Source organism: Schistocerca piceifrons, chromosome 6 (assembly GCF_021461385.2).
Source record: "Schistocerca piceifrons isolate TAMUIC-IGC-003096 chromosome 6, iqSchPice1.1, whole genome shotgun sequence".
Classification (NCBI taxonomy): Eukaryota; Metazoa; Arthropoda; class Insecta; order Orthoptera; family Acrididae; genus Schistocerca; species Schistocerca piceifrons.
In genome coordinates, this window is record NC_060143.1 from 401,648,452 (window position 1) to 401,670,622 (window position 22,171).

The window sequence follows — 22,171 nt, forward strand, 5'->3', positions numbered from 1 at the left end:
AATATTTTGGAAAAAGATATCAGTAAAGAAACTGGACATAATTGTTTAAGTCTGTCTTGGTACCTTGCTAATGAAGTGATTTAATAATTGCATATTTTAACCTGCCTAGAAAAATTCTCTGTGTTAGTGATGGACTGCAAATATCACTAAGAACATTACTTATTAAGTTGGAACAAATTTTCCGAAATTTTACTTGAAATTCCATCGACCACACATTGCTTTTATTTTTAGAATTGTATTAATTTCAGTCAAGGATGTTGGTGTTACTTTTAGTTTCTTAAAGTTTTGTGGAATGATATTTTTAATACATGCTTCTTCTTTTTCAACTGAACCATTTAATCCTATATTTGCTACTGCTTTTAGAAAGTGATTGTTAAATGATATTACAGCTTGTTAAATGTGAGTTGTACCATTGTTATTTAGTTTAATTTTTATGGAATGTGTACACTGACTGGCTGTCCTGCCTCCAATTTGACAATGTCTCATATTATTTTCATCTTATTTTATGCATTTTTTATTTGTATCGAGACATGCATACTTCGGAACACTTTAATGACTTTCCTTAAAATACTGAAGTACATTCTATAGTATGCAAGTAATGTTGAATATTGACTTACTCTGGACTTTCTATAGTGGTGAGGCAGAGAGATATCAGGGTAGGGGTGGGAGACAGTAAAGTGCTGCTTATGTGAGCGTACAGGACAGGATAGAGGGTAGGGCAGCTAGGTGCAGTTGGGTGGCTAGACAGAGGACTGGGGTGGGGGTGGGGAGGAGTAAAAAGAGAGAGTTAGTCTCTGTATGCTCCTAAATGCAGCACTTTACCATCCCCCACACCTACCCTGCTATACCTCCCTTCACCACCACAGTCTCCTCCTTACCCCCACCACCTGGTTGTGTCTCCCACCACGTGTAGCCTCAGCAGCCAGAGTCTGTGGTCATGTGTGTGTGTGTGAGTTGCATTTGTGTGAGTGTGTGTGTATGTTCTATCTCTGATGAAGCTCATTTTCTGACAGTCTTTTTGTTGTGCCTATCTACAACTTAGCACCTCTTGATCTTACATAAGATTTTAATTCCCTCAGTTATCCATGGCTTACTTGTTTTTTAAATGGTTCTTTTGAATTATTTTTTGGGAAAGCAACTTTCAACTATTGACACAAATTCATTACAGAACAAATTGAATTTCATGCTAGTAGTTCTTTCCACATACACCTCATTCCATACCACACTTTTTAGCTTACTCTCAAAACACTATCCTGTTCACACTAAGCCTCTCTGCTATGTATGAACCTGTCTCCAGATTGAAAGGTGCCATATTGTTTATTTCCATTAATTGTGCATCATGATCACATTGTCCATTAGCAACTGGATGCACAGTAATTGTTTCACCCGAAGTGCTGTCTATAAAAACACTATCATTGTCCTACTATTTTGCTGCATGTGAGTTGGAAAATTGGCTACTGAAATTAGATTGAAATACCCAAATAATAACTCTAGAATAATTTTAGAACCTGTGCAAAGAAATACAATGCAACTGCAGAAGGGACAGGTCACACTTCATTAACGGTATCTGTGATCAGATACAAAAATATCAAAATCACAATCAAATACTAGATCTGTTCAAGCAATTCACCAACATCACTGGTCAATTTAATCTTTGAATGTGAGTGCTAGATGATGAGAATGGCAACCCTATTGGAAACAAGGAAGGCACTGTTGCAAAGTACTGTGGAAAGTTGTATTCTGGAACTAACAACAGTATGGACAGTCGAGGAGTAATGTAACTTACATCAGAACCTACAGTATTATTCTGCAACATAGAGAATACTGTTCAACATCTGAAGAACTTTAATTTGCCTGGTCCAGACAATATATTAGGGGAGAGGATCAAAGAAATGGGGCAGGAAGGTGTTGATATGATGCATTCAGTGTGTACAAGAGTATGGGGAACTGAGGAGTGGCAGGAGTCTAATCAAAGCCTCCCCTACACAAGGAGGAACTGCCCCAACAGCTGAACTATTGTTCTCATATCCCATGCAAGCAAAATTCTTCTCTTCATGTTGAACCAGCATTTGAAGCCATTTATTCTGCCTCTTATCCTCAAAGAAAGCAAGTTTTGTTGAAGGAAATGGAACCTATGAACAGGTTCTGAACATATGACAAATAATTGAGAAATCGTGAGAATTCTGTGTTCCCACTTTCATCTGCTTCCTAGACTATAGGAAAGCCTTAAATGGTGTAGTTTGGGAAATATGTGACGCATGCAGAATTTGGTGTAGCACCACATTTGCAGTATTGATCAGAAGTCTGTATAATAATCATCTTGCAACTGTGAAGGCAAGTGAACCATTATAAAAGCTTGTTAGTGACTTGAAATTGTAAGATTTAGTGGCACACATTTTAAATTTTGCTTCAAGTGATATTGGATTTAGCTGGTTTGTATTGTGGAACAATAGTGAGAATTTACCATTGAACTTTAGTGTTAGATTAAAGTTACTTCTGCATGGAAAATAAATGATGTACTTACATAAATAACAATTCATTTATTCAACACAAGTAAGTTATTCTGAGGAAGTGGTGATTTTACATGAGACTTACAACAGTGGAAAAATGCACACATCAAAAAAAAGTTTTGCATCACCTCATTTCGGAGAGTTCTGGAACCTGCACAGAAAACTGGAATAGAGATCAACATTAACATCATTATCACCATTTTAGTTGCTCATGAAAACCACACATTGCATTTTGTACCAACAAACAGTGAGACCTTCAGAGGTGGTAATCCAGATTGCTGTATACACTGGTACCTCTATTACTCAATAGCACGTCCTCTTGCATTGATGCATGCCTGTATTCATCATGGCATACTATCCACAAGTTCATCAAGGCACTGTTGGTCCAGATTGTCCTAATCCTCAATGGTGATTTGATGTAGATCACTCAGAGTGGTTGGTGGCTCACGTCCTCCATAAACAGCCCTTTTCAATCTATTCCAAGCATGTTCGATAGGGTTCATATCTGGAGAACATGGTGGCCACTCTACTCAGGGAATGTCATCATCCTGAAGGAAGTCATTCACAAGATGTGCATGATGGTGGCACGAATTGTCATCCATGAAGATGAATGCCTTGTCAATATGCTCTGATGCAGTTGCACTATCTGTTGGAGGATGGCATTCACGTATCATACAGCCATTACGGTGCCTTCCATGGCCTCCAGTGGTGTACGTTAATCCCACATAATGCCACCCCAAAATAGCTGGGAACCTCCACCTTGCTGCACTCACCAGACAATGTGTCTAAGTCGTTCAGCCTGACTGGGTTGCCTCCAAACATGTCTCCAATGATTGTGTGTTTGAAGGCATATGTGACACTCATTGGTGAAGAGAATGTGATGCCAATCCTGAGTGGTCCATTTGGCATGTTTTTGGGACCATCTGTACCACGCTGCATGGTGTCGTCATTACAAAGGTGGACCTTGCCATTGACGTCACGAGTGAAGTTGTGCATCAGGCAGCCTATTGCGCACAATTTGAGTCATAACACGGTGTCCTGTGGCTGCACGAAAAGCATTATTCAGCATGGTGGCATTGCTGTAAGGCTTCCTCTGAACTATAATCTGTAGGTAGTTGTCATCCACTGAAGTAGTAGCCCTTGGGCAGCCTGAGTGAAGCATGTAATCAACAGTACCTATCCCTCTTTGTATCTCCTCCATGTCCGAACAACATCGCTTTGGTTCACTCCAACACGCCTAAACACTTCCTTGTTGAGAGCCCTTCCTGGCACAAAGTAACAATGCAGACATGATTGAACCATGGTATTGACTGTCTAAGCATTGTTGAACTACAGACAACATAAGCTGTGTACCTCCTTCCTGATGGAATGACTGGAACTGATCAGCTGTTGTTTACATCTTTGGGTGGGTTTAGTGACACCTCTGAACAGTCAAAGGGACTGTGTCTGTGATACAATATCCACAGTCAACACCTATCTTCAGGAGTTTTGGGAACTGGGGTGATGCTAAACTTTTTTTGATGTGTGTGTGTCCAAAGTCTGTTGTTACTGTGAATTAGTGTTCTGAACTGTGCTTACATACTGAATATAATTCTATGGAGACATGTTTTGACTTATTACTTGATACATGGAAACAGCACATAGCTCAGTCCTGAGACCAAACTCCTAGAATAAACTGAAGCCAGTTCAATTAATCATTTACTATAAATAAAATCCATAAGATGTATTTTAACATCATTTGAATGAGGGCTCAGAATTTAATTTTTTATTGATCTTAATCAGAAAATGCTACAACAATAAAGTATTGAAAGTAAATTCTACTGTAAGGTGAGCTCTTGTACACCTGTAAGCTTAGACATTTTTGTCATATGAAGGCTGTTTTTGGAGTAAGGTTATAAGACATTACTTGATAACCCAAAAGCATCATCAAAAGTAACATCAAAGGGAAAGATTTTTCCTTCTTTATCATTGGGCAACCTTATTTTACTGACATATAGAATTTATTATCAAATAATATATTTCTCATCATCAAGCATGTAAAAATGCTCAAATTGCAAGAATGTCAACTCAGACCATTGTTTGCAGTGACAAATTTCAGTCCAGGTCATCAATCAACATGAAAATAAAAGTAAATAAATAAATACTTGGAGCTCAAAAGTGTGGATCTACACTCATACTATGAAAACCACAGCAAACTGCAAGACTGAGTGTACTTCTCATTGTACCACATGTTAGAGTTTCTTCCCCTTACACTCACCTATGGAGCACAGGGATAATCACTGTGCTCTGTAATTAGTCCAATCTTGTGTTTATGGCACCTCCTGTAGTGATATGTAGGGGGTTTCAGTATATTCCCAGCTCCCTTGCTTAACACATATTTGAAACTTGTAAGTAGCTTTTTGTGTGATAGTTAGTGATTATCTCCATGTTTTTTAGAATCCTCATGATGCTCTACTATTAGTCAGATAAACTTGTTACACTATATGGCTACCCTTCTGTGTGCATATTCTTTTAATTGTATTGGGTTTGTGTCCCATACACTTGAGCAGTATTCTAGGATGGGTTACATGATCATTTGTAAGCAATATATTTTTTAGACTGATCACATTTTCTCAATAGCCTACCAATGAACTCAAGTTTGTTACCTGCTTCACCTATGATTGAGCCTAAGTTATCATTTCATTCTTTATCTCTAAAAATTTCTACACTCAGATATTTAGATGAGCTGACTTATTTCACTTGTGACTGATTCTAATACAGTTTTACATTTCTGAACATTTAACAATTTCCATTGCAATGGTGAGTGGTATTCAATAGTGTGAATTTGGTTTTCCATTCAGGTGTTGAGCCTCGTTCAATGTGATTTGTCACAGGTCTCACATGCTCCATTTTTGAATGTGATTGTATTAGACATCAGTGCTGCATAGTACTGCCATCTAGGGAAGCCTGTGTTAACTTGAGAAAGAAGTTGTAATTATTACATTCAAGTTAGTATGTGCAAAATGGCTAGTTCTTCATGCACAGTCCTTTCTGAGGAAGAGGCTGTAGAGCTTTTAGAGGAATGTCTAAGTGAAAATGAGAGTTACAATGATTTTGATTTTGATGACAGTGATTTTGATGGTGACAGTGATTCATTTGTAAATAATTTGAATGGAATGATGACTGAAAAAGTTCACCCTGAAGTTTTAGAAAATATTACACAAGGAAAAGTTTTGTATTGTGATGCTTTTGCCAACATATATGACTGGAAGTGCATTTTTTGCTTTCAAGTAAATCCTAATTGTTGACCAGTGGCCTTATTCTTTCCACAAAGAGTTTTGTGGAATTCTATGTGGAGAGCTGGCTGCCCTCATGACAGTATTTTCAATAAGAGTGCTCTTAGATGCACTATGTCTGCATTATGGAGTGTAAAGGATTGAAAGTGTGTTGACAATCTTTATATCAGTTTCAATTTTTTAAGGTCTGACTGAATATTTGTGTACCAGAAAAAGAATGAGGTTACTAATAATATAATATGCTAAGTCATTATACACATCATGAAGGGCAATGGACCTAACACACTTCCCTGGGGCACACCGGATGTTAAATCCACATCTGTTGACGAATCATGACCCAGAATAACATGCTGTATCTTCCCTACCAAGAACTCCTCAGTTAAGTCAAATATTTATTTTAATACACACACTACATGACACCCTTTCATTAATAAGCATTCATGTGGTATAGAGCCAAATGCTTTTCAGAAGTGAAGAAATACTGCAGATACTACAACTGCTTTGATCAATGGCTTATGGGATATTGTGTCCATGGTTTTCTGGTTGTATAACCAAAGGTGCTTTGTACCAAGTGTGTATCAGCTTATTCTGCTCATAATATTATATGTCATTTTTAATTCAGTCTCATTTAGCCTCGCAGGACATATAAATTGACTACAGTATGTACTAGAATTTGTTGTATTTTCACACAATCTCTTTTATGTTATTTCTTCTATTAATGGCACAATCCTGAAATTTGCAGCAGATGACACATATCTAAAATAATACTGTGACATGTAGATTTGCAGGTTTGTTTCATATTGGAGATGCAGACATGTGGAACTGGATGGTACTGAAGTCTCAAACTAAATCAAGAAAAGTCACTAGTAAATGTCAAAATTACATAAACTTTGATAAGTTTCAATTTTGAAGTCCAAAGCTAAAATCAAAAACTTTCAAATGAAATCAGTCATTTGACTGATTGGATGTTGTCCTGTCCCTTTCCCTTTTCCTTCCAAGTTTATGAGAGCAAAATTCAGAAAGAATCACAGAGTTTGCAGCACAGTCTTCTGTGCACAATCAGCTATCTCACTTTAAGCACCCTTCTTCTTCATTAGCTCCAAATTCTCTGTAAATCTGCTAACAGTCTTCATGATGGCTTTATGTCCTTTGCCAGAGTATTATACTTCACTTGTTATGATTTACATGATGTTTACTTAATAAAAATGAAATCAAAATAGCTAAAATATGTTTCGCGTACCACCTGATGATATTGAGCATTTGTGTGGTGTTTGAGGATGTCTGTATGTATAGCTCAGTTACTGACAGTAGTTCATTAAAAAAGAAACTCATTCTATAAAAGTTGAACCCATTTAACAATGCTTTGCTTATAATGAGATGTACACAAAACCCCCTCTGGTTCTCTTTGTTATTTATATAAAGCAAAGTACAAGCAAGTGTTTTTCTATTAATCATTTGGTAGGCATAGCATGAGCAAGAGGCTTGCATACGAATATCTGTTACAAAATCTCTGTAGCAAATGACACATTGTCCTTCCAGGTAAACACTTCTGCCTAGCTTCAGTCATGAGGCCCATCAATTTGAACTCAATAGCTAAGTCAGTCATGTACTATAACCTATGTTTAAGTGAAACAAAGTTGCTAAGATGTACAGATGGCATCACAAACTGGACCAGTTACACAAAATGACATTGGGTAATGCACTATTATAGTGGCAGTTCAGCAAAAATTAATTCTGAAAACTCTGGTTATGGTTTTTTTGGCATCTGCTGCATGCCGAAGATCATTATCAAAATTAGACTATAGAATGGGTGTTGAACAAAAGAGGCCCATGGCTTGACCAAGATAATACTAGGCAAGCATGCTATATATTGAGCTAAACAATATAAAAATCACCTTGATACAGTGCAAAAGTGTGCTAATTGGAGAAGATATGCAATATGGATTGATATTTGCTAAACAATAAGAATAAGATCAAGCAAAGAAACATAAATGACTGCACAATAACAATTAACACATTTACTGCTGTGACTGAGGAGGCAACAAAGTATTCTACAAAGCACTCTGGTTTTATCTGGTCTTATGTGGAATTATAAATTTCTGTAACCACAAAAATCAAGATAATAATAATAATGTTTTATGATACAATTCCAATATCTGTTTTGATGTACATTCATACCCTAAGTAGCAGTTCAACAACAAAATTCACATTTTTAAAATTTACAAATAGATTACCTGGAAAACTTGTTGTCCACTGTGGATTTGAGAAAATAGGGGGCTGTTCTGTAATAGTTATGATCTTGATGTGCAACGTTATATTTCTTGATTGTACTGGAACTCCACCATCCATTGCTGTCAGTTGTAACTGAAATGTTATAAAATGTACTTCATAAAAATTAATTTTGGTGAAGAAAACAGTTACTTGTTATGGTGACTAAACATGCAAAAAGCTTGAGAAGCCCATGTGTTGTTACAATTAACAAAAACTATTAAGAAGATATCTCTTTATTGTTACTTACAACAACTGAAGTGCTGTTTCAGTTTCAAAAGTATTTGTGTAGTTATTGTGAAAAATAAATTTATGTGCTGGTCTTACTAAACAAGAATGGAAGCCACATTTTTAAAATGACAACTTTTTATCATGCAAGTGTACTTAAAAGTCACATGCTCTCTGCTTCTCTGTAAATTAACTACTAAGGTGGCTCACTGAGATTTCTCACTTATAATTTAGTTTTTAATATGTTTGTAATACCTGAGACTTTGATTTAGCAGCTATCATCAATCACAATATAATCCATATAGAGTAAAAAGTGTAAAATAGTTCTCAACTAGGAAGTTGGTTTGAGCTCCACAGTGCTTTATTGGGCACAGTTCTATTTTAAATGTTGTGCCCTGCATTCCCTTCACTTTTGTTACTGTGTTATTCATCCAGTTGTGTAGGGATCCACAGCTATTCATGGAGTCAGAATCACAGAAGAACTTATCATTTTCATCTTAAAAACTCATTTCTGGTCTAAATTAAGCAATAAATTACAGAAAAATTTATAGGACTAACATATTATTGAAAGCCACACTTTAGATTTGTAATTCAGCTAACCAGAGTTTTCAACACAGAGACTTCTACTAACTTCAGATGGCTCAAAATCAATTGCTTTCATCTAACTGTTAACTGAATCACTAACTCATGGCTTTTTTCCAGAGAGATTGAAAGATCTCGATGTTAAATCCATCTTTAAGAAAGGTGATAATACAAATGTCAATGACTACCAATCTGTTTCACTGCTGATATCAATTTCCAAAATCTTTGGGAAGGTGATATGTTCTAGAATAGTATCTCACCTTAGCAACAATAAAATCCTCAGAGAACCACAGTTTGTGTTTCAGAAGAGTTGCTCTACTGAGAAAGCCATTTACAAGTTCACTCAACAAATTTTACAAGTATTAAATAATAAAACAACACCAGTAGATATTTTCTGCAACCTATCTAAAGTGTTTGTATATTCTCCTAAATAAATTGTAGTCTTATGGGTTTGATGGTACAGCCAACCAATGGATTATATCATATCTAATGAAAATAACACAGAGAATTGTACTTAATAAGTCAACCAATACACCTTGGGGATGTAATTCTGAATGGGGATTAAAAAAAAATCATGACTGGGGTTCCCCAAGGTTCAATCATAGGTCCACTATGGTTCCTCATATAAGTTAACAATCTTCCATCTAATATACAAGAAGCACTATTTGTTCTTTTTGCATACAACATTAGTATTGTAAATATCCCAAGCAAACATACAAAAACAGAAGAATTGGTGAAAAATGTTTTTAAAAGCATCATTGATTAGTTTTCCGCAAATGTTCTCATTCCAGTTTTAAAAAGATACAACACATTCAGTTTTGCACATTTAGGGCCACTTTAGGAAAATAATAAATAGGATGGACACTTCAAAATTCTTAGGTGTCCATGTTGATGTGACAATGCCATCTTTAAGAAAGAAAGTCCTCATTGGTCAAAATTCTGCTGTAGGTATAATGTGTGGTGCCCACATATGATCATCTTGCAGACATCTGTTTAAAGATTTGTATATCCATCCTTCTGACAGAAAATCTGAGGGACTTTGGCTGTTCACTTATGTAATAAAACTGAGTACATACAACCATACTTTCAATGTTATTTATTGTATGGCTACCACTTTCAGTGATTCAATACACCATCTTCAGGCCTTAACTGACACTGAGGGTGTTAACTCTAATTGTATACACAATGCCATCAGTGGCCAACATCTATGAACTGGTTTCCATAGACCTGTAGAAATGGTGTTACATCAGTGAAGGCCTCAAGACAGCAAGTTGCATCAACAAAACTGGCAGCCATATAACAAATAACATAGAAAAGAGGCTACAGGTGTTCCATTTTAATGCATCTGTTTAAGGAACTGTTTAGGAATAAAGGAGATGACTGACCAAAAGGCAGAAGTGTTGCATCGTCTACAAGTACACAAATGTAAGGTAGAGAGCATGGCTAGATTTTGGAATGCACTCCCTTTTTGAGGCTTGCAGGAAAAACATGCACACAAACACACACACACTTACTCACATGCACCCACCTGTCTCCCTTTATTGAGCTCAGTCTAATGTAGCTCTTTCCTAACCTACAGTGAGTGTACTGGGGTGAGGTGGCGATGTGGGGTGGGGTGGGATAAAAGATGGAAATAGGTGGGAGGCACAGAGGAATTGGGGGCAAGCATCTAGCAGATCATGGGAGACTGGGGAGCTGTCTGTGGGCTAGCTAGGGGTACAGGTAGAGGGGACAGGTGGTAGATGGCAGGTACATGGTTTCATGCACTAGGGAACGGGACAACAGCACACAGCCAGCTGATGAGGGTAAGTACATTTGGCAGGGGTACTGGGGCAGGGGATGATGTGTGGACAGTGGACACACACACATACATACACACACACACACACACACACACACACACACACACACACACACACACATGCACATGCACATGCACATGCACGCACACACAAACACACACTATTGTGTGAGGTGTGGACAGTGGGTTACCTTATGTTTACACCAGGAAAGTTACAGGAGTGAACAGTGTGCTGTAAGCATAGCTCCCATCTGTGCAGCTCAGAAAAGCTGGTGGTGGAGGGGAGGTTCCAGATGGCACTGGTTATGAAGCAGCCATTGATATCCCACATGTAGTGGTTTGCTGTATGTTGTGCCACTGGGTGGTCCACCTCGTTTTTGGCAACAGTTTTGTGGTGGCCATTCATTCTAGTTGACTGCTGGTTGATTGTCATACCAATGTAAACTGCTGTGCAGTGGTTGCAGCAGAGCTGGTATGTAACATGGCTGCTTTCACAGATGGCCTGGCCTCTGATGGTATGGGATAAGCCTGTTACAGGTTAGGAGTTGGTGACATTAGGTGGGTGGGCTAGGCAAGTCTTTCATCTGGATCTTCCATAATGGTATGACTCCTGTGCAGAGGATATGGGGTGGGATTGGTGTATTGGTGGACTAGGATGTTGCGGAGGTGGGGTGGGTAGCAGGACACTATTCTGAGAGGGGTTGGATTTATCTTGGAAAGGATGTCCTTCATTTCAGGGCATGATGATGGACAATCAAGGCCCTCATGAATGATGTGGTTTAGTCTTTCCAACCTGGGGTGGTGTTGGGTGAGAAGGGGGCTGCTTCTTTGTAGTTGGTTCTTGGGATAGATGTGAGGATCAGGTGTGTATGAGGATTTGACATGGGAGATCTGTCTATGAATTAAGTCTGGAAGGTATTGCCTGTCTGTAAAGGCCTTTGTGTGGCATTCAGAATACTGGGCAATAGAGTTCTTATCACTGCAGATGCATCTACCACAATTTGCCAGACAGCAAGTGAGGGAGTTTTTGGTGTGCAAGGAGTGGCAGCTGTCTGAGAGCAGGTACTGTTGGCGATGGTGTATAATGTTCCATGGGTTGGTTGTAATCATTGTAGCTGGTAATCTGTTGCAGCAGAAGTCCTGGCAACACAAACACAAATAGTCACAAGTTTGTTTGAATAGTGGATTTGGGGGCAGGGAGTCATAGAGATGCTGACAGAAATGAACTTGGAGACACTTGAAGAAAGATGCAAACTATCTCAAGAAAATCTGCTTACAAACTTTCAAGAACCAGCTTTAAATGAAGAATTTAGGGGCACACTGCAACTGCCTATGCATAGCTTTCATAGGAATCACTAGAATAAGATGTGACTAACTACAATGTGCACAGAGCCTTAACAAGTAGAACAATGGGAAGTATCCTCTGCCATACACTTCACAGTCATTTGCAAAGAATGGTTGTACATGTTGATTGCAGATATAGACATGGCCAAATGCAGCAGACAAAAGTGCATTCTGCAGTACAGGCAGTATGCTTCTCTGTTTGAATGACCCTAAAGAGTTGAACAAGCTAGTGCAACACTATGAAAATCACTTAAAAATGAATGAAAATTGTTTAGAAAAGTGAAGTGTTTTCATAGAAAACTGTAACTGTCACTGTAAGCTTTTTATAATGAAGATGTTTTTTGTAGCCAACCAGCCCTTACTTCTCAAATACTCCTAGTATATACATTAACACTGACCTACAGAATTCCCTCTGTCATGTATGACATTTGATTTGTACACTGGCTGACTGACAGATCCAGATCTGTCACATGTTATCATCACATCCATAACCCACATAACTGCCTACATCCAAATACAAACTTAATTACCAAGTCACTTAATTAACACATTTGATGTGATAGATCCAATCATTAAAAATCATTATGGCATGTAGAAGCAGTTAAACAACTCTGCAATTGAAAATTTAAACTGATTAGGGAAAATTAATCACAGCAGTCATTCAAGAACCAAAGCCTAAAACTTTCTATGTTCCAATGTTAGAGTATGATATTACAAAAGTTTCCACTTAGAATATATTAGAGTAAAACTGGACAAAGGAAAATTCATTTTCTCAATTGAAATAATCAGTTCATTGTAAATTGTAGATGTATTTCAGAATAGTTAAGTTAATTTTTGTGTACTTTTATGCATCCCTTGAAAATACTGATCAGTTTAATACAAAAACAGTATCTACATGAGAAATGAGGAATCAGGGAAGGGCTATGTATTAAGTTTGAAACATGCATCTATTAATATAAAATGATGAACATTTAAGAAATTATCTTTTATGGAAATGATGTGTGCAGTCATAGATAACCTTCACAAGTTTCATGCCCATTTGAGTTTTGTTACTGCATTATTGTTCTTCAGCAGTCAAATATTTTGTGTATATTTAATTTAATTTCTATAGCAATTACTGTGTCTGTAAAAGAAAACTTACCTCAAAGCTTGTGTTTTTGGGGAAGTCAGAAAGTGGCTGTAGGAGTAAGAGTTGGAATTTATTTTTATCCTTACTGTCACCTATTGTGAAGATATCTTCAGCCCCACCTGCAATTTAAAGCAACACTTGTAAGCTTGAAAAACATATAGTAACATTACTTAAGTTCCTAAACTATGTTAAAGAATAAACTAATCCATGTTTAATGGTATGTATGAATATGACAAATTACTATTTGTATATTTCTTTTGAATGATTGCCAATGTAATTTTGGCATAACGGTGTTATTATCTTTGGTATTTAATAAAAAAATAAGAATGTTACTCTAATGTTGCTGTGATTCAGTTTTCATTGTGTGCAAGAGAAAAAAAATAAATGAATGGAATGATCCACATTAAACTGTGTCCTTAATGAACCAAGTGTGCAACAATTTGGAAACCCCACTGTGATTGGCAAGACAACATTTGTGATGCAATTTTTGACAAAGTTTTCAATGTGACATTTTTAGCTTGAATTTGTCTTATACTGGGTTTAAATACAACAAAGAAAAGGGGGAGAGAAAGAGAGAGAGAGAGAGAGAAAGAGAGAGAGAGAGAGAGAGAGTTTTTTTAATATGGTCAAAAGTAATTCTTTCACAGGAGACTATTTATTGTTCGCATCACTTGTAACTATATTCCACATATTATCAACAAATTTTGGCTCCAGCTGAGAGAGCAAGTAGTTAAATTTAGTCACCTCAGTAGCCATACCAGTAGTACTCAAAGTATTTTAGTTATATCTGATTGTCAAAATGCACTCTGTTGAGGATGTTCAAACTGCATTAGTTCAGTCCATTCCGTCAAGACTGTCATCTATGTCAGTTCAAGATCTCTTAAGAATTGGAGAATTAGAAAATGAGATTAAGATGCTTTGAAAACCAAGCAGGCAAAGATCATGCAGTAGAAATAGAAACAGAACAAAATTCAATGAAAACTGTAAAAACTGTTGTCATGTTTTAAATTTAGCACACAGTGTAGGCTATAAAAATTTGTTCAGCCTTGCCTATGGTAAAGAAAGGAAAACTAGAAAGAGTCCACACAACAGCTGCTGAGTGTTCTACCCCAGTACCCACATCAAGGTGCCAATACTGCCTAATTGTTAAATATTGAAATTATGAAAGAAATTTTCTTGTAGATAGTGGTGCAAGTTCATCTGTCATGGCAGTTTCAAAAGGCAAGAAAGTTAAACCTTCTAACCTCAATATCTATGCTGCAAATGAGTCAGAGATAAGAATTGCTGCTCAAAGCCATTAACCACTGACGTAGGGCTCAGCTGCAATTTTGAATGACCAGTTATTGTAGCAGTGTATTAAAATGTATATTGGGAGCTGATTTCCTTCATCATTAGGGTTTACTTGTTGATCTCAAAAATAAAAAGTTGATAGGCAGCAGCACCAAATTAAAAATTTCAGCAGAGATAACTGCTGTGAATACTGAAGACTAAGTAAGCTCACTCTATGCAACATGCTAGTTTCCCAAACTTTTGGAGATATTCCCTGTACTAACAAAAGTATTCATATTACCTATGGTAATGAAGTGTAAAGAGCAGCATTATATCACTATGTCTAGTAGCTGATCAGTATACAATGCAGTAGTGCTTGTAGATTGGACCCAGATAAGTTGAAAACCAGTAACAAAGAATTTCAGTTTCTGTCAAATAATGGTATTACATGTCCATCACAATCCATTACACCTTGTTATGAAGCCAAATGGTCATCGACAAGTTTGTGGAGATTATCACTGTCTGAATGAGAGGACTCACCCAGTTCAGTACCCAGTTGCATGAACTGATGATGCTTCAAAATAAAAAGATAATCTAAAAGCTTATTACCAAATTCCATTGGCTGAAGAAGATAAACCATAATCAGAAATTATTACACCTTTTGGACTTTAGAAATTTAATTATATGCCCTTCTGCCTTCACAATGCATCTAGCACATTTCAGTGGTTTATAAATGAAATTGTAAGAGAACTAGATTTCTGATATTTTAATAGCATCTGACTCTCCATAGTAACATGTTGAATATCTAAATTTACTCTTTTCATAGTTGAATAAGTATGGTCTCATAATAAATAATGGAAAAATCAGCATTTGGTATGAAAAAATTAACATTCTTAGAACACTTTATTACACCTGCAGTAACAAAGCCAGATTCAGAAAGGGTTGCAGCAATAATAAACTAAAAGTGACCCAAAACAGTTCTTGAATTTAGAGCATTCTTAGGGATCATCAACTTCTATTGTTAGCTTTTGGGACATGCTGTTGAAAATCAAGCCCTGCTAAATGAATACCTAAAACGCACAACTAAAAGTGAGCAAAGACATACTGCCTGGACAGAAGTAGCAATTGCTCAGTTGTAAAAATGCAAAGAAATCTGAGAAATACCATGCTTTTGACATTTCCTAGTTTGCAGAAGCAACTTACATTATTTGGTGGTGCATTAGACATTACAGCAAGTACTGCATTGCAATAGTGGCAAGATAAACAGTGGAGACCAATGGGATTTTTTTTTTTTTTTTTTTTTCAAAACAGTTCACAGTGTCTCAGAAGTATTCCACATATGACAAAGAGCTGCTCAGTATACATATGGCTGTCAAATATTTCAATTATGTTGTAAGGAAGAGACTTCATTATTTATACCAACCATGCTTCTCTAACATATGCATTTAAGCAAAAGAATGCAAAAGCAACACCAATCCAATTATGTTATCTCCAGTATATTTTGCAATTTACTACAGATCTGTGCCATGTATCAGGTAAAGAAAATGTTGTTGGTCATAACTTATCAAGACTTGAAGAATTAGTTCCAGTTAACTATGAAAATATAGCCCAAGCACAAGAAGATAATGAAGAACTTCATCAGCTACAGTCCAGCTGTGTTATGTCACTTAAATTAAAATACCATTTAACACATGAAGGAAAGCAACTGCATTGCGATGTGTCAAAAACTATTATTCGCTCATATACAGGGTGTACATAAAGTCCAGGAACACTTTCAATTATTTATTGCACAAGAACCAAACATTGTATAGATATCAAACATATGTTATTTTGAAAAGAAACCCTGAAAGTTTCTTTTTTCATGTATACTGTCACAGCTTAGTTCGGTAATTTGTTGATAGTCAATGCTAGTTGCAAACTCGGGGAGTTCAGGTGAGGAGTGAGCTCTCTGTGTGTTGGAGTTCGACAAAAACAAGTATGCTACAGCTGTTCAACGGATGTTTAGAACCAAGTATGGTAAGAAGCCACCAACAAGGAAGGCCATTTACCACCGGCACAACAAATTAGTTACAAAGGGTTGCTTTTGGCCAGCAAAGAGAAGCAGATGTCCCAATGTGAGTGAAGTGAATGTGGAGTGTATACGAGAGGCACTCATAAGGAGTCCAAGGAAATTGGTGTGTTGTGCATCCCGTGAACTTGAAATGGCTCCAATGACAGTGTGGAAAGTCCTGCGAAAGAAGCTGTCTATGAAACTTTTCAAATTGTAGCTAGTGCAGAAGCTCAGTGATGATGACAAAGAAAAGCATTTTGAGTTTCGTTTGCAGTTGCAACAGTTGAATCAGGATGGCAATGACATTGTTGATTGCTTAATTTTTAGCAACACAGCCACTTTTCACACTAACAGGGCAGTGAACAGGCATAACTGTCAAATCTGGGGTACAAAGCATCCATACAAATGCACTGAATTTAAGTGTGATTCCCCAAAGGTAAATGTTGAAAACTGTATGGGCCATTCTTCTTCACTGAGAGTGCAGTCACTGGCTATTTCTACTTGGACTTGTTGCAGCAATGGCTGATGCTTCATATGCAATTGGACTCTCCATTCATCTTTCAGCAGGATGGGGCTCCGCCCCATTTTCATCATGAAGTTCGTGGGTACCAGAACATGGAGCTGCCACATCGATGGATTGGCTATGCTACAGAAGGGGACAGCTGTTTCATGAAATGATGCCATACTGGGATGAGTATGGCAAGAATTGGATTACTGTCTTGATGTCATCCAGGTCACTCATGGTTTGAATTTGAATATTTGTGAAAAAAAAGAAAAGAAAAGAAAAACCTTTCAGTTTCTCTTCAAAATGCAATATCAATGACATCTGTACAATGTTTAATTCTTGTGCTATAAATAATTGAAAATGTTCCCAGACTTTATGTACACCCTGTATTGCTGAACCATTTAGATACCCCATTTCCCAGCACTATCATGATTTGACTCATCTGGGCATTAAGACAATTGTAAATATGATCTTATGACGGTTTGTCTGGATCAATATAATAAAGGATGTTCAAAATTGGGCTTCACTGCTTGTAAGAAAAACAAAATAACATGTCATGTTCCAGCATCTTTAGGACATTTTCTTGGTAAAGAGGAATACTTCAAAATAACTCTCCTTGACTTGACAGGAGCAGTGCCTTCTTCTAATGAGTACACTTATTGGTTAACATGTATTGCCAGATTTAAAAACTGGACCGAAGTAGTACCTCTTCAAGGCGTACAAGCAGAAGCAGTAGCACGAGCATTTTTCAGCTCTTGAATCACTAGATTTGAAATGCCATATCAAATAGTGACTGACCATGGAAGACAGTTTAACTCTGAGCTATTCCAAACACTATCAAAAACATGTGGCTGTAACCAATCTTAAACTATAGCATATCATCCTCAAACAAATGGAAAAATTAAAAATTTCATCACACACTTCAAGCAGCCACACATGCCCATGTTACTGCCAAATACGCTCAATCAATATCTGTAATCTTTTTTGTCTTGGATTCCCCATCAGAGAGAACAGTAATGCTACAATTCCAGAAATGGTTTATGGCTCACCCATCAGGATACCAAGGGACTTTTTTCAAGAGTATGGCACTCAATTTGTTTTGCATCTGAAACAGCAAATGAATCATTTGAAATCTGTACAATATCCCCAAAAGAAAAGGATAAAAACATTCATATGCAGGTATGTCAGCAACTTAACGCATGTTTATAAGGGCTGACTGGGTGAAAACACATTAGAGCCCCCATATGTAGGCCTATGCAAAGTAATTGACAATTCCCCAAAATTTTCTGGACAAAATGAATGACCAGGTAAGGAATGTCTCTGTCAATTGATTGAAACAAATATATCTGATGGATGAAATGACAAAGAGCCTGAAGACACTCCAGTTGAATCATCACCTCTGGACACACAAACAAACTCTACAGACAGGGTGAAAAACCAAAAAGAACAACAAGCTCTGTGCTATTGAGAGGGAGACAATGTGGAAGCATGAGAAATTGTTATTTGTATGTCTCTATAGAATGTTTGCCATGATAAGCTTAGCTTAATAGCATTATTATCTTTAGGATTTAACAAGAAAAGGAGGTTGAAACTTTCTTGTTGTAATTCAGTCTTAATTGTGTGTGAGAAAAAAAAAAAAAAATGAAAAGGATAATGTTAAATTGAGTCCTTAAGGAACTTAGTGTGCAACAGGAATTTATGTAAAAATAACTATAATCTTTTATGTAATGAACAGTTTCTAGACATCAAGGCCAGTCTCTTGATATACAACAGTATAGTGATATTAGCTCCTGTCAATGCAACATAGCATGGCAGTTACAACATTATACTTTCTGGTTTACATCATCTTGGGCATTCAAAAATAGTTGTAACTAAAATGTTTTATGTTCACAGGAACCATTTATTAAACAAATGAATACTGATTATATTATAAGTATTCCCTGCCAATAACTTTTCACTTTTGCTACCACTGTGGCAACTACAAACCATTCTTTGGGGGCATTACAGTGCCACTGATGGACCACTGCAAGAACTTCATAATTGGTGATGAATTTCTTAGCCTGTGTGCCCTCTTTTATTGTGTCAAATACGGCATAGTCACTAAGATCCATATCTGGTGAATACGGAGGATGTGGCAGCACAGTAAACCCTAGTTCACTCATACTGTGGCAATGGCTGTGGCTGTGCATTGCCATGCTGGAGCAGAAGACCATGGCCCCATTTTCTGTGGAAACATTGTTGAATGCTTTAGTTAAGTTGGTGCAATGAACTGGAGTACCCAGCTCCCATTCACTCAACAGACTGGAAGAGCCATGACTCATTGACAGTGACCAGAGGTTCATTGAACTCTGTTGGGTCCACACATTACTGTTGCACCAATTGTTAGGATATCTCCACTCACTTCCATTTATGTGCTGTGGAGACAGAATGGGGCATTCATTATGCACACACCTTTTTCATCTTGTCTTGTTAATGTCCACCAGCGTACTCACAAGCCAGAGCACCTGGCTGTCTAGCCTTGCCCATTCATCCTGGGAGGTTTACTAGTTATCAGGAGCTCCAATGTTAGATGTGATTAGATGTGATATGGAACCCCTTAGGCAGGAAGCATTCAGGGCCAGAAAGAGAGCCAATGTCCATTTGGGATGTCTGCTTGGAAGGGGGGGGGGGGGGGGGGGGGCGCTCGTCCGAGACATAGAGAGGGAACAACTGTCAGCAAGTTGTGGCTAATGTTGGCACCAGTGATGCCTGTCGCTTGGGTTCTGAGGCCATCCTCAGTTCATATAGGGAACTGGCAAATGCTGCTGTCTTCAGGCATCAAGCAAAAGCAGAGCTTGCAATTTGCAGTATTGTTTCCAGAGTTGACTGAGGTCCTCTGGTTTGGAGCTGAGTAGAGAGTCTCAGCCAGAGGTGTTGTCAGCTCTGTGGTGGTCTGGACCGCAGGTTTCTGGACCTGTATTATTGGCTGGGAAATTGTAGGACTCCTGTTGACAAATCAGGGGTGCACTACACAAAGGAAGCAGCTACTTGGGTAACAGAGTACTTGTGAAGTACAGATGGGGATTCTTTAGTCTAAGTGGTAAATGGAGATTCTGTGACAAACATTCACCAGATGACGCGCAGATAGTGAAATCAGATTGCGTTCAGAATAAAGACACATTAATTGTCAAAATGTCATCAATAAAGTATTGCAGTATTTGTAACAATGTTTCTAAAAGTACTGTCAACCAAGAAACTTCTCACACTCTAATTACTCTCCAGGCTGAGAGCTGGCTGCAACCAGAAGTAGAAAGCTCTGGGATATTTAGTGATTCATGGAGTCCAGGTGAAATCAACTTAATTGTTGGATGTTTTTACTGGTCACCCAATTCACTGTGACAGTTTTAGTCACTGAAAGAAAGTCTAAAGTCAGTAGTGCAGAAATACTCAAAACAAGCAATATTAGTTGTAGGTGACTTTAACCTACTGAGTATATGTCTATGGATTCATTGCAGGGAGTACAGACAGACAGTCTTGTGAAGTTCTTTTGAACATGTTTTCCAAAACCTGTCTGCAGCATCTAGTTCAACAGCCCACACACAATGGAAATATTTTAGACCTTGTAGCAACAAACAGGTATGCATGACCTGAATGATGAATCAGTATAGAGACAAGGATTAGTGTCCATGATGTCTTCATAGTGACTTTGGTAGTTAAATTTAATAAATCAATCAAGAAGTCTAGGAGAGTGTTTTTACTAGAAAGAGCTGTTAACGTCACATTTAGACAATTAATTAGTTCCAGTGTGATGGACATAGAGAAATTATGGGGCAAACTTGAAACAGATTGTAAATCATACTCTACTGAAGCATGTGCAATGTAAGTAGATTAAGGACGGAAATTCTCACAACAGCTCAACTTGAAAAATGCTGAGAACATAAAGGCTGTTGCACCCTCAGTTCAAAAGAGGACACACAAATGAAGACAGGCAAAACTTAATAGAAATTCATCCACCCATAAAAGTATCTATACGCAAGCTGACAACAACAGTCAAGATGTCAGTGAGTAAAAGTGCAATGTTTCTTAGTCAATGTAAAAACCCTAATTTAGACAATGAACAGTGTAGAAAATGCGAAAAAGTGTTAAAAACTGGCATCAGGTGCATGGAATGTAAACATTCTTCCCATTTCCGATGTGCTAAAATTGATCCATCAGTGAAACAAAGCAACAAGTTCATGACAAGCTGGAACTGTATTATTCAATGCTCCCTCAAAGATGAAAGGAAAATAAGAAATGGGAAAAATTGTGACCGTAAGTGCAAATTTTCTTTTGAAGATCATTGTCTAAAGGCTGAGGTAACTGCAAAAAGCTGCCAGTAACAAATTCAAAAAACAAGCCCTATACTTATGTGCTAACCTAAGTGAACGTGAACAAACTGTCCAAGATAACAAAAGTGAAATCTGTGAAAGTGTATGGAAGAGATCGGTCCAAGAAAACAATTAAAGAAATGAGGTGAATCAGAAACACAAGAAGGGATGGAGTCTAATATATGGAGACAGTCACAGTCATGGAATAGTGCAAAACATCGCGAGTATCAAGGACGACATTACAATTGTGGCTCACATTCAACCTGGAGCTCATCTTTCTGCTGTGGTGAAGCTGTGTGTGCAGATGATTGTGTCATAATCATGTTAAGTGCAAATGATGTAGCAAAAACCCAAGCAAATGACGCTATCAGGCACATGGAAGTCACACTCGGTAAGTTGATTGACACTAAAGTAATTATCATTAATATTAGACAGAGACACGGGTCATTTCCAAAAATTATTGTCTATCAAAGTTGCGTGGCCCAAACGATACATATCAAACATGCAATCACAAATCGATCATGCGACTCTGATGGCGGGCATTATGAGAATGTTTATGGTGGTCACTACAGCAATGACAAAAGAAGAGCATTACAAAAATACTTGTAATTGCAAAGGAGATGACTTACTCTGCTCATCGTTGGTGTTGTCATCACGTGAAAGTCCCTTACAGTGGCCTGGTTGGATAATTTGGAAGAGTCAAACCATGTTTCTTTCTGATACTTGTTCATTTTCTGCATTGTCCTAAATGAAATTGTAGTATTTCAGCATCGAAACTGTTCTTACGAAGTTTTACATACTTCACACCACCACAGTCCACACAGTCCCTCCTCTCCTCGTCCAGTAGTACTCCATATTCACAAC

General features: G+C 37.5%; 1 protein-coding gene across 1 annotated transcript in view; it reads right to left on the bottom strand.

Moving 5' to 3' along the window:
* LOC124803346 (cadherin-23-like) overlaps positions 1 to 22,171 on the bottom strand; it is a 326,146-nt gene that overhangs the window by 129,168 nt on the left and 174,807 nt on the right. Inside the window, exons 13-14 of the mRNA XM_047264532.1 lie at positions 13,150 to 13,256; positions 8,020 to 8,149 (exon numbers count right to left, since the gene is read on the bottom strand). Of these exons, the coding sequence (XP_047120488.1) occupies positions 8,020 to 8,149; positions 13,150 to 13,256 (237 nt within the window). The remainder of the gene's footprint in view (positions 1 to 8,019; positions 8,150 to 13,149; positions 13,257 to 22,171) is intronic.